Source organism: Magnolia sinica, chromosome 6 (genome assembly GCF_029962835.1).
Source record: "Magnolia sinica isolate HGM2019 chromosome 6, MsV1, whole genome shotgun sequence".
In the NCBI taxonomy this organism is placed as follows: domain Eukaryota; kingdom Viridiplantae; phylum Streptophyta; class Magnoliopsida; order Magnoliales; family Magnoliaceae; genus Magnolia; species Magnolia sinica.
Window position 1 is genome coordinate 15,585,404 of NC_080578.1, and position 14,383 is coordinate 15,599,786.

General features: G+C 41.1%; 1 protein-coding gene across 1 annotated transcript; it reads left to right on the plus strand.

Moving 5' to 3' along the window:
* The first annotated feature begins 8,983 nt into the window (after positions 1-8,983).
* Positions 8,984-12,835, plus strand: LOC131248370 (transketolase, chloroplastic). The gene is made up of 7 exons (XM_058248637.1): positions 8,984-9,597; positions 10,223-10,313; positions 10,432-10,537; positions 10,650-10,932; positions 11,056-11,204; positions 11,299-11,452; positions 11,583-12,835. The coding sequence occupies exons 1-7, from the start codon at positions 9,109-9,111 to the stop codon at positions 12,540-12,542; spliced, it is 2,232 nt and encodes a 743-aa protein (XP_058104620.1). The 5' UTR covers positions 8,984-9,108; the 3' UTR covers positions 12,543-12,835.
* Positions 12,836-14,383: the final 1,548 nt, after the last annotated feature.

Below are 14,383 nucleotides of genomic sequence, written 5' to 3' on the forward strand. Positions count from 1 at the left end.
TGCAAGAGCAATGGCTAGTCATCAGTGAAAACACGACAAGTACGTGCTTACAATGACTAGCCATTCAAAATGGACATTTGTACAATGTACTAGCCATCAGTGAAAATACAGCGTGTGCTCACAATGGCTACACACCCGATAACATCCGCATGCCATGTATGCATGATTAATCCGTCCTCTATTAGTTTGATTTATAAGTAATCAATTTATGTAGGTCCTTAAAACTATTCATCCCATTCCATGATCTGATAAGTAATCTTACCATTACAAGATCATCCATGACTATAACAAGAAGATTTGTCCTACATGTCCTCTTGAGCGCAAGTTCATCCAAGGACACCAAATAAAGATAATTAAAACCCATAAACCACTTGAGCACAACTAGATTCCATGATGGTAACTCTACAAACATTTTCATTTAGATTTCACACAACAAGGGACACTAGTTAAGATATAACCCCAATACATATATTCACAACCATATAACAATATGTTCTCTTTTAATTCGTTAATCAATATAATATTGTAGATACTCACTTAGTTTTTTCATGTGATAATCCAAGTCACACATTAATCCACATTCTCAAATGTTCATGCAACTTGCACATAATGCCATACTACTTGCACACAATTTACAAATGACACACTTTATGCACATAATGCCACATTACTTGCACACAATTCACAAATGACACACTTCATACATACACTGCCACATACTTACACTTAGATGCCATACAAACTTTACAAAAATGCCACTCATTCCATACAATGCTACACTAACTTTCTTGTAAATGCCACACAATTCCACACAATGTCACATTAACTTTCATGCAAATTTCACACTAATTCCACACAAATGACCCCCCTAATTTCATATAAATGTCACAATAATTTCATACAAATGCAACACAACTCCATACAAATGCTATATTAGATTCCGTACAAATACCCCACGACTCCATGTAAATGCCAGACTAACTTCCATCCAAATACCCCACAACTCCATATAATTATCACATGCTTTACACCTGAATTCACATAAATATAATATTTTTACATTAACATTTGAACATTACCGAATTCCAAATCTAACTAGTTTAAAATATTTTAGAATTTAAAAATAAATAACATTCAAAGTAAGAGATCTACTTAAGAGGGTTTTAATCATAAGAATGAGTGCCTGAGTATATTTAATTCAAACTAAAGAATCGATCATGATATAATAACGAATTATAGTTTATGCATACATCAATTATCGAATTTAAGTTATCTAGTATGATAAGTGTAAGGCTCGTATCCTAAATCGTACCGTTCTATAGGTTTCCGTGGTCCTCTCGGTCAAATTTCGGTGACCCGCGACGCATTGATAGCATTTGCGCACGACCCTAAGTCACATCCCGTATATCAAATTTGGCTCGACCCGAGACTTGTACCTTGGCGACCGTGCCGTCGCCACGGTTCCAAAGCCGTGTCTCGCGCACTGATGCGATACCCAGTTCAGAAGTTGTGGCCCCGCATTTATTTTGAAGAAAACGCCACATGTTGCGTATCCTAAGAGAATCTCTACCCTAAACATCACATCAATCAATCACCTCAAGTCAAGTACACATCTCATCACTCCCCTTATAACACCCATACCTCTCCCATTCCCAAAGTCAACTCTCACTCTCTCCACCCATCCCTTACACCCATCACTCATCACTTCATCACCTTTTCATCCCATCACTTCTCTCTCTCTCTCTCTCTCATTTCCTCTGTTCACTCCCAAGCAACCCAAGAGAGCCAATGTCCAAGCTATTATAAGAGAGTTAGGTGTGGCCCACTTCCCTACCTCAAAAACTCTCATCTCCACCATCTAAACTCCATCATTCACCATTAAAAATTGAGCATAGGAGCTAAGGAAGCTAAGAGACCAAGGATGAGTGATATAGGTGGGTGTTTGTAAAATTAGATTTCAGTTTTTTTATGGACCAAGTGGGGCCTACCGATTGATGGTATGGATCCCATTTGGGACCCATCTTGATGTATGCATTAGAGGCGCCCATAGTGGCGGGGCCCCTCCATCACACCGTTTCTCTCTCTCTCTCTCTCTCTCTCTCTCTCCCTCCTCATTTCATTTTTCTGTGATGACGTGCATGGCCCATCTGATGTGTCCAACAATCTAGACCGTCCAGATTTTTTGGAGGGATAATACAAATTCTGTGGGACCCACCGTTGATATGTTTTAAATCCAGACCGTCCATCTAGATGTGGGGCCCTTGATGTATATGTTTCATTCATACCATCCAGATCAGGAACCCTGATGTACGTGTTTCATTCACATCGTCCATTTGTAAGGACGCTAGCAAGTTCTGTAGGTCCCGCATGTATCGTCCATGCACACCAGCAATATAGCTGCTGATGATGTCAGCAAGTTCCGTGGACCCCACATTGATGTATATATTTTGTGTCCACACCGTCCATCGCTGTGTGGGCCGAATCATGAGGTTTGAGTTAGATCCAAACCGTCCATCCACTTGTGAGCTCGTCTTAAGGCCTGAGACTAAAAATGAGGCAGAGCTATCAGGTGGACCACACTGTAAAAAATAGTGGAGAATTGAACGCCTACCATTGAAATCCTTTAGGGATCACAGAAGTTTTGGATCAATATGATATTTGTTTTTCCTCTTAATTCAGGTCTTTGTGACCGTATGAACAGATTGGATGGAAAATAAACATTATGGTGGACCCTGGTAATTTTAAGGGTGGAAATCATTATCTCCACTGTTATTTGTGGTATGGTCCAGATGATTTGTCGATATGATTTTTTTTTTTTTTTTGGGAAATGCTCCAAAATGATCTTTAAAATAGATGAATGGTGTAGATGGTGCGGCCCATTGATGCGGCCCACTTGATGTACTTGCGGCCCATCCGTTGAGGCCCAATGTGATGTATTTATGGCCCATCCGTGAGGCCCAATGTGATGTATTTGTGGCCCATCCGTGAGGCCCAATGTGATGTATTTATGGCCCATCCATGAGGCCGAATGTGATGTACCGCGGCCCATCTGTCGAGGCCCAATGTGATGTATTTGTGGCCCATGAGTGAGGCCTAAAATGGTATATATGTGGCCCATGTGTGAGGCCTAACGTGATATATATGAGGCCCATATGATGAGGCCCGATATGATGTATTTAAGGCCCATGAGTAAGGCCCAAATGATGTATATATGGCCCATGAGTGAGGCCTATTATGATGTGTATGAGGCCCTTGAGTGAGGCTTATGGTAATGTATAGTAGGCCCTTGTGTGAGGCCGTGGGCCCACTATATGTGTGGCTCTATGTGGGACACTCCTTAGGAGTAATGTTGGTTAAATGTCCACATTGATGGGCAATAATAGTTAAATATCCACATTGTGACCTTCCTTTAAGCCTTGTTAGGCCTATTCTTATCATTCTCTTAGTGGGTTAACCCAAATTATTGGGCCCCATTGATGTTACATAGTCCATCCTTGTCGTAGACTCCATGCTAGCGGAATTGATATATATCCACGACTGAGGGCCAATCTTTATATCATGGTTTAGATCGGCTATTCATCTATGGACCCCACCTTGCATATAGGCTGATTATCGATGCCGATTATCAATACTGATTATGTGATAGCATAACATCATGATACATGCCCATACGCATCATTTGTATGCTTGTGATGAGATGAAGTTGATCATTGCATATGCCTTTTGGCAAGTTGTTTATGGGACTTCCTGATAAGTGGTGTTGTCCCTCATGAACGCACGATACGCGCAAGATTGATGCATGACTGGATTGTATGACTCATGCATCTTGCATTGTGTGATACGGTTACTATACGCCATAGCGACATCAGGGCCATGGCCTTCATAGGCACATCGTGGAGAGCCGGATTGGATATCGAAAATATTGTTACTAGCATTAGAGCATCATAAATGTCCTTAGGTGAAAATCTTTAAACCCGATGGTACCAGAGGATGACTCCAACATCGAGACCAAGTGGATACATGAGCGCATGAGGGCCGTATATCAGTAGGCCGCGTCTCCCACTGTATCATGGTCGGTTGGAAAGGGATGTAACCTTACCCGCCTGAGTGAGTGGGTAATATTTGGGTTGAGTTTGACTAGCTTAAAGAATGAGTCCGCTATCGACGAGCCGGGCGGGATATTGACAGGTGGATAGTGAGATCTCTTCCACTTATCCAGTTGTGTGCTCGGATAGGGGCGACAAGCTGGAATATAGTGTACTAGACCCCAGTGATTGTCCAACGTGAGAACTGTACTGATATTTGATGCTCTAGTGATGAGCTACTGATATGCTTGAGTTGCATCTCACATCGCATAGCCTTGATATGACCGATAGCATTCATGTCTTGCATCACATAACTTTGGTACGGCTGATAGTATTCATGGATTTCCCAGCATATTCCGCATTACTCTGATATTGTATTATGAGCACGCATATATTGCGCACACACTTTCACTACCCTCTAAGCTTTTCGCAAGTTTATGCATGACCGTTGCGTGTAGGTGAAGCTAGGAAGCCACAACAGCATTGAGATTGGAGCGTGCAACGGACTTCTGAAGCTTCTGATTATGTTATTATATTTCCTTTTATGCGCATTATACCTTAAAGTTTTTTATCATAGTAGATTTTGTGATGATGTCTTGGTTATTGTTCGTGGGTTATGTTTATGGTTATGCTTATTGTGAATCAAATTCATGTTGAAAATTCTCCTTGTGGGATCTCAGGATTAGAACCTGGTATATGGGTGCTGGGAGCCGAGAATGGGGTATACGGAGGCTGTCGGCATCGGATTTGGTGATCAGAGATTTTGTGAGCCCGGTTTTCGAGTTTGAAGCGTGACAATAAGTCAAGGCATTAGCATATAAACAAGTGTAATTTCTTCGAACTAAAATTATTCATTTCAAATCTAACTTACTAATTGTAACTCAAATTAACTATTATTAAAACCATTGTTAAAGTGGAAACTTAAAGGGTGGATCTCACCTTCCAAGAGTTGGATCATCTCCCAATGTTGTTAGAATTTTGTTAACACACTATGGAATCCAATCCTACCATATTTTAGATTATTTGTAAGGTTGGATCACCATATCACACAACTTATATGGCTAGGATCAACTCCAAAGTTTCGATTACTTAAAATCTAAATCTAGGTTTGAAATTGAGCACTCGAAATATAATTTGCATAACAAATAATAATAATAATAATAATAATAATAATTATTATTATTATATATTTGTGAGTTATTATAAAAATGCTAACAATAACAATTATTATTATAATAACCTTAATAATAATCATAAATAAAAAAATAATATTAATTATAATAATAACAAAATAATACTCTCTAATAATAACAATAAAAATAATAATTGTTTCTAATAATCTTAATAATAATAATGATGATGATGATGATTAATAACAATAATAACAAAAATAAAATTTATAACAAATAATAATAATCAATAACAACTGCTAATAATAAGTATAAGAAATGACAATAATAATCTAATAAAAATCAACAATAATAATGATATCTAATAATAATAAATATCAACATATTAACTAATATCGATAAAAATTTAATAATATCTAATAATAATATATAGAAATAATAATAATGATAATAACAATAACTAATATCAATAAAAAATAACAATAATAATAATAATATGAGTAATAATAATATTAAAATAACTGATAAAAACTACTTACCAAGCCTGACACAGACTCAATAATTTACTGAGTCAACTCGATAGCGATTCGACAACAAAGAATGCGAGCCGAACGAATCCAGTAGTCAACTCTCTCTATCTTCTTCTTTCTCCATTCTTCTCTCTTTCTTTCTGAAACACCTAACAAGAGCTCTGGACTCGACTAACACTCGTCTTGACAAATGATCTTGACTCGATGGTGAATCGACTCGACTAGAAAAAGTCGGTAGCAACCCAATATAGATAAAGGTGCACATGAACCGAGCTAGCTCGGTTAGCTCGCTCAACTCGACTCGAAAAAGCTCGATTCGACTCGGTTTGAAGTTGAGTTCGAGCCGAGTCAAGCTGATTTTTTTACCTCAAAAATGAGTTAGAGTTGAGTTCGAGTTGGCCCCTACTTGACTCGACTCGGATCGAACCCAGCTTGAATCGAACTCGGATCAAACCAATTTGGTGACTCGGTTACTTTGATATTGATGTTGCTCACCAAGTGTTTGATGAAATGACTCAACGAAGTGTGGCTAGTGGTAAGGAAGGTAAGTATATGAAACAAATATCCTTTTTTTTTCTTGATTTTTATGTTGCTTAGAAGGTGTTTGATAAAATACCTGAAAAACCTTTGTTGTTGTTTTACATACAGTGGGTTTTTAAAGGTGCAGTACAGGTGTTTGTGGAAACGCTGCATAGACAAATCCGGTTCGATCTTGGCTTGAACTCGGCTCGAACTGGTCCGAGCTGTTGACCAAACCGAGCTGAGCTGGCCAGCCAGGCTCGAGGACCAAGCCAAGCTGAGTTCGAGCCGAGGGCAGCTAGTGGCCAAGCCGAGTCGAGTTGGGGCCAGCTCAACTCAATTCGGCTCGATGTACACCCCTAAATACAGATGTACATCTATACTTGCTGCTCTTATCCCTTCTCTTTCTTTCCTTCTTCTCCTTTCTTCCTTCTTTTTTTTTTTGTCAAAACAGGTACAACAGATATGAACCAAACCCAACTTTAAACTCAGTTCAACGAGTTGAGTTGCTGAGTTAGCTTAACGTTTCGACTCATCTTCTTTCTTCTTTTTGTCTTCGTTCCCTTAATTCAGAATATCGTAGTAAAAACATTTGAACTCAACTAGAACATCCACTGAAACAAGGTCGACTCGACAGATGACCTGGACCAGTCAATGTAACTCGTTGCCTTTGCAGCACACTCGATGATCTCCCCCTATCTCTCTCTCTCAAATTTGTTACAAACTTTTGTGGTTTGGCCTTTCACTTGGGGAATTCTAGAAATCAGGGTCAAAGGAGGTTTTAGTGTTAAGTCGACTCGATTTGGAGGTGCGGACAACGTGTTTTGCTACACTGAATGGCTTTAATCTTTGAACTACGTGGTGCCACTGATCTCCACGGGAAACTCAGTAATGAATCTTCATTAGATGGGCCTCATAATGAACATGTTGGATCTCCAATTGTGACCCAAGTAAAAATGCACGACCAATGAGCTTTAACAAGGAATATGACCCATCTCAAATGACAGATCCAAATTCCCAACTTCTTTCTTTGATTTAGCTCTTTGGGGTGGTCTGGATGAGCTCCAGGGAGCTTAGGGAATGGAAGAAACGAACCTCCAACACTGTTTGATCAGTGGGTTTGAGCTTTAAAAAGTTCAGGTGATTATATAGGGTTTCTGCAAGAAAAGGAGAAAACCAGCCCATGTCTGATTCCTCCATCCTTTATAGCAAACCCTAACACTCCCAGATCCATTGGATGAGAAATACATGGTCTGAATAAGATCTAGCATTCGGTTTCTAGAAATAGTGAGTGGAAAGAAAGTTTTTGGCATCAGTTTTCTTCACGAAACCCTAATATGTGTGACAATGAATTGATGTGTGAACAATGCATTGACGATTGAGATTTCAAGGGATTTACTGTTTAGATGAACCCCACATACTCTTAACATGGATCGTTGTTAGGAGAAGAATAAATGGAGAAAAGATTCCGTTCGAAGCTATTATGCATGTGGAGACCTAGTCGTTTCAATCTGAATCTGAGTGCACGGACGCGTGTGCACTCGCAAGCGCGAGACATGATTTTGATCGGAATTCTGTTCCACAGTTGATGGACAATTTAGATAATTTGATCAATCCATGATGGTGGGCCATCTTTGATTTAACGGGGATTGGCTAGTTTGAAACACCATTCTTTGAGAAAACATCGGAAAGAAGGAAAAACAATTTCTCCATTTTACTAACTTATTTTAGGACATTAGCTGAAAATTGAAGCATTTCCAAAGCTCATTTAGACCATACCACAAGAAACAGTGGGGACACAAGAAACAGTGCTTATAATGACGTATGCCATTGAAACCTTCCTATGGCCCGCAATGATGTTTATTTGTCATATGCTTGTTCATAAGATCATACAACATGAATGAATAGAAAACACAAATTTAAGCTGTGTGGCCCCTAAAAATCTTTTAATTGTAGGTGTTCAATTGCCTCTGTTTCTTGTGGTGTAGTCCACTTGAGCTTTGGATATAAGAAGCAGATTCCCCATCGAGTATACCAAGTAAATTTTATGAGCCCACTTCTAATGTATGCGTCTTATCTTTGTCTTCCATCCATTTTTGCGCTCATTTTAGAGCATGATCCGAAAATTGAAGCATATCAAAAGGTCAAGTAGACCACACTACAGGAAAACAATGAGATAACAATGACGTCCACTTCTAAAGCCTACCTGGGCCCCACAGTGATGCTTCAACGTTAAGTTTTCAACTGTAGGCGATTTTGTGTGTTGTGGTCGCTTGAGCTCTGGATATGCTGAAATTCTGGAGTCATGTGCTGAAATGAGCGGATAAAACGGATGAACGGGTAGATAACACACATACATCACAGTGGCCACCGCAAGGTTTACTCAGTGTGCAATCCCTTCAATTCTGGGATCATGCCCTAAAATGAGCGGGATGAACCGATGGACGGTGTGGCTAATTCACACACATCACACGGTGGGCCCCACAGAGTTTACTCAGTAGGCGCGTACTCAGTACGCAATCCGCGTCCAGCCGAGAAAGAGAAACGGAAGGCGGGCATTTTCTTACCCTCACACAACGGCCAAGATCCACCTCTCCCAATTCAACGGCCAGATCACACTCTCACCTCGCGCGTACCGGAAAAGAAAAAGATCGATTGGCTAACTGGCTCTACATCAGTTTCGTCGTCTTCCTTTCCCTTCTCTCTTCACCAGCAACTAACAAAAACCTCTTCCCAAACACAAAAAAGGGGAGAAATTCACAGACAGAGAGGCGAAGAGAAGAAGAGAAAAATCGTCTCTCTTCATTCCCGTAGGCACTTAACGTACGCACGCCGCTTCCAGCCATGGCCGCCTCCTCCTCTCTAACCGTCTCCCAGACCCTGGCAGGCTGCACCATGTCCCACCACGGCTCCTCCAATCATTCTGACCGTGTAGCCCTCCCTGGCTTTAGCCTCAGCACCTTCTCCGGTCGCACCCTCAAATCATCCCCTCGCATGGCCCGTAAGCCCCAGCCGGGCCCCCGACCGTCGTCGAGGGCTCCGGTCCGCGCCGCAGCTGTGGAGACGCTGCAGAAGACTGACACTTCCCTGGTGGAGAAGTCGATCAACACGATCAGGTTCTTGGCCATCGATGCCGTCGAGAAGGCCAATTCCGGGCACCCGGGATTGCCGATGGGGTGTGCGCCGATGGGCCACATACTGTATGATGAGGTGATGAGATACAACCCCAAGAACCCGTACTGGTTTAACAGGGACCGGTTCGTGCTGTCGGCCGGGCACGGGTGCATGCTGCAATACGCCTTGCTGCACCTCGCTGGATACGACAGTGTGAAGGTAGATTGGATTTGATTTTCGGTTGGTTTGGTTGATAAGATCAGTTTTGTTTCTGGGTCTTGCTTTACTTCTCTTCTGTGTTGTTTTTGCTTCTTTGGGGAATTTTAACATATACGTGGTGTGTGGATGGTGTTTCGGTCTTTGAGGATGTATCTGGATTAGATTTATGTTGGGGTCGTTTGAATCTGCTTTTGAATTTGGAACTTTTGCTCTCTGGGGCACTGAGTATAGAAGCTTGTTCTTCTGGTTTGATTTTTGCTTCTTCGGAGAATTTAATTTGCGCCTGATGTTTGGTGGGTTTGTTGGACTTTCAACATGCTCATCGATGGATTCGTTTTGGGGTTTTGGATCTGCTTTTGATTTCATTTTTTTTTTTTCCTTTTGGTTCTGCTCTATGGGTGTTGAACATTGAATCCACATGGTTTGAAGAAGTGTATCTGAGCTTGTGAAATTTGCATTTTGGCTACATGCAGTTCTTCTTGTCCTTTTTCTATACTGTGATATTCTAATTAATTTGATAAATTCTGCTTCGGTGTTGAATTTCAAGAAAAGAACAAGGTATAGTTTAGTTTAGTTTAGTTTATCTCTGTCCTGAAATCGTTTACATCTAAAACCTGTCTTCTAGGAAGAAGATTTGAAGTCTTTCCGCCAGTGGGGAAGCAGAACTCCTGGTCATCCAGAGAATTTTGAGACACCCGGAGTTGAAGTCACAACTGGTTTGCTTCTACTTCATGAACTGACCATCGCTGTTGGCGTCAAGAGTTCTTCTATGCAGACCAATACATCAAAAGCTTGAGATTTCTTAAGATTTTCCTTGTTTGTTTTCTGGTGTAGGTCCTCTTGGTCAGGGTATTGCTAATGGGGTTGGATTGGCACTTGCGGAAAAGCACTTGGCTGCTCGCTTCAATAAACCCGACTGCGAGATTGTTGACCATTATACGTAAAGACCCCTTATTCTCATGCTTCTTGTAGCTGCTGTTTTGTTTCTCATTCATATATACAGATCTAAGTTTGTTTGTTTCTTTATTTTTTGGACATTTATATTTCATTAGATATGTTATTCTTGGGGATGGCTGTCAAATGGAGGGCATTTCAAATGAAGTTTGTTCCCTTGCTGGGCATTGGGGCCTTGGGAAGCTCATTGCATTTTACGATGACAACCATATCTCCATTGATGGTGACACTGAGATTGCATTCACGGAGAGCGTCGACACCCGTTTTGAGGGTCTCGGATGGCATGTTATCTGGGTGAAGAACGGAAATACTGGATATGATGAGATCCGTGCGGCAATTGAGGAAGCTAAGTCTGTCAAGGACAAGCCCACTTTGATCAAGGTCCGTTATCAGACCTAATTTAAACAAACCTTCAGTCTGGCTAGCTTCGAATATGCAAGTTTTTCTTCTTCTTCTTCTTCTCTCTGTTTTTTTTTTTTTTTTAAGATATGTTTTCGGTTACAGGTAACTACCACTATTGGTTATGGCTCACCAAACAAGGCAAACTCATACAGTGTACATGGAAGCGCTTTGGGTGCTAAGGAAGTGGATGCAACGAGGCAGAACCTTGGGTGGCCATTCGAGCCTTTCCATGTGCCCGAGGATGTGAAGAGGTATTTTAATTTTGGAAGGCTTCTTTTGCCTATCAAATTTAGTTGATTTTTTTCCCGCCACTATTAGTGAGTGCATTGGGTTCTTGTTCCACAGTCACTGGAGTCGTCATATCCCTGATGGCGCTTCTCTTGAAGCTGAATGGAATGCTAAGTTCGCAGATTATGAGAAGAAGTATAAAGAGGATGCAGCAGAGCTGAAGTCCATCATTACTGGTGAATTTCCTGCTGGGTGGGAGAAGGCTCTTCCGGTGAGTAGTTTCGCTCGGTTTCTCTTTATCATAATTTTTCATTTCTAGCTTATACCAGATAATGGAGACAGTATTATGGATTTATCGTCATTCACGTCACCCTTATCATCACTTGCTTGCTTGTTCCCAGACATACACTCCCGAGAGCCCCGCTGATGCTACCAGAAATCTGTCTCAACAGTGCCTGAATGCACTGGCAAAAGTACTCCCTGGACTTCTTGGTGGGAGCGCAGATCTTGCCTCCTCTAACATGACGTTGCTGAAAATGTTTGGTGACTTCCAAAAGGACTCGCCACAAGAGCGTAATCTCCGCTTTGGTGTTAGGGAGCATGGCATGGGTGCCATATGCAATGGAATTGCCCTCCATACCCCTGGACTCATCCCTTACTGTGCAACTTTCTTCGTTTTCACCGACTACATGAGAGCTGCCATGAGGATCTCTGCCTTGTGTGAAGCTGGAGTTATCTATGTGATGACCCATGATTCAATTGGGCTTGGAGAGGATGGCCCGACCCATCAGCCAATTGAGCATTTGGCAAGTTTCCGAGCAATGCCCAACATTCTGATGCTCCGCCCAGCCGATGGGAACGAGACTGCCGGTGCTTACAAGGTTGCTGTTGTTAACAGGAAGAGACCCTCAGTCCTTGCCCTCTCACGTCAGAAACTTTCTCAGCTTCCTGGAACATCCATTGAAGGAGTTGAGAAGGGAGGGTACACTGTGTCAGACAATTCCGCCGGCGCCACACCAGAGCTCGTCCTGGTTGGGACAGGCTCTGAATTGGAGATTGCTGCAAAAGCTGCAGATGAACTCAGGAAAGAAGGGAAGAAGGTCCGTGTTGTCTCCCTTGTTTGTTGGGAGCTGTTTGACGAGCAGTCAGAAGCGTACAAGGAAAGTGTCCTACCACCCGGTACTGCTCGAGTTAGCATTGAAGCAGGGTCCACGTTCGGGTGGGAGAAGATTATTGGAAGCAAGGGCAAGGCAATCGGGATAGACCGGTTTGGCGCGAGTGCTCCAGCAGGGAAGATATACAAGGAGTACGGTATATCAGTGGAGAATGTGGTTGCAACGGCCAAAGCACTGGTAGGCTAATACCCTTTCCATGTTAGCAGATATTCAGCATTTGGGTTTTGAGTCCTGCTTTCCAAGCTCGAAAATACAGTGGAGAAGAGGCCAGTTTTTAGAGTTTTTTGAGCCTTGTGTCCTCTGGATTAAAATAAAGCTTTCATCCCATTCTCCTTTTATTTCTTATATTTGAATGGAGCTGTCTCCAAAGCTTCTTGTTTGACTTATTGAGAGAGTTAGGTGATGAATTCACGAATGTGTAATCTCTTCTTCCATCAAGTGTTTTTTACGGGAAATTACTGTGCAGGCTTTGAATCTTATGTTCCTGTCTTCGGTGCATTGAGAATGCATGAATCTAGTTTTTAATATCACGAAGGAGAGATCTTTTATAACGGTATGCAAGACATGCATCAGTTGTTACATTTCAGAAAAAGATGCACATCAGATGCCTTCGAACACCAACTGCTCCTGGGTTACTGTTTATTTATATATAATAAATGACAACATCGTCGTCATCATCATCTAAGCCTTATCCTAACGAATTCAAGTCGGCTATTCACCATTCCACTGTTGTGGGCCACGCCCTTGGTTAAATGGCAAATTAGGCAATTTAGGCGGCTAAAATCGTCCAAAGTTTAAATAATGATGCTGCAATGTTCTTGGGAGTGGCAGTTTTTTGTCTTTTGATTTCAAGGAGCTTTTTCAAAGTAGAGTCTGCGGTTTTTTTATTTTTTTTATTTTTTTCTTCATTTGGAATTCTTTTTATAGAGGGGAGATTGAAGTGAGCGGTTGTGAAAGGATGTGGTGGAAGGCTATTTTCAGTTAAAATATGGATGGGGTGATGGATTCAAGCCATTCAATGAGGCTATGGTTATGTTGATCCTGAGTGGGGCCCACTCCATATCAGTCCATTTCAAGGAAAGGTCCGTGACTTTTGTTTGCTGAGGGAGCGTGGGTGGTGAAGGATGAATACTATCCTTCTCTGTCCAAATTTTCTGTCCTCTACTCGAGGAATTGAATGTGGGTCACATAGATTTTATCTTCTTCCTTCCCATGTGTGCTTGTGCTCTCTTTCGTATTAAGATAACCACAGTTCTCTTGCTTTCCACTTTGTACCGTTGGGGCCCATGATTCACTGATCTGAACCATTGGTCCGTGGGGCCCCACTATGGATGGAACCCTATGTGAAATTTTCCTTGAAAGGACAATCCTGGCCTTTCAATCCAGTCCCAAAGTTTGTTCCAGCAATTGTAACCTCTGATTCATAGTTGCATTATCAAATAGGCATGATCTTTGATTGGTACCCATAATTTAGATAGTTTGATTTGAACTACTTGTCTGCCACATGCAATTTCTAATTCTGTGCATTATCTATCACTGCCAGAGTATCAAACCTTACTGGATAAGTTTGCCACTGGCTTTGTAGAGATTTGTGTGGATGTGATTTCTTTATATTTGGTAGGGGGTTGGGGCCACAAATGCCCAGGGCAAGACCAATGTTATCAAATCGCATATGCGATGGTATGCTACCAGCATATGTTGTTCGCATATCGCATATGCCGTCACATTTTTTAAAATTTATTTTTAAATGTAAACAAAAAAAAAAAAAGGAAAAACAAAATAAAAAATTAGGAAAAGTTAAAATTTAAACAAAAAAAGAAGAAGAAGAAGAAGAAGTAGAAGAAGAAGAAGAAGAAGAAAAAAAGAAAGAAAGAAAAAAGAAAGAAGAAGAAAAGATTAGGAAAAACTTTACCTAATTAGTACAAGTGATTGGATTGAATTCTTTTCCTTATTTCATTGTAGTTTGAGTGTTCTAGACTATTAAACCATTTATAAATTATGTTATATATTCGAAACTACAATGTATA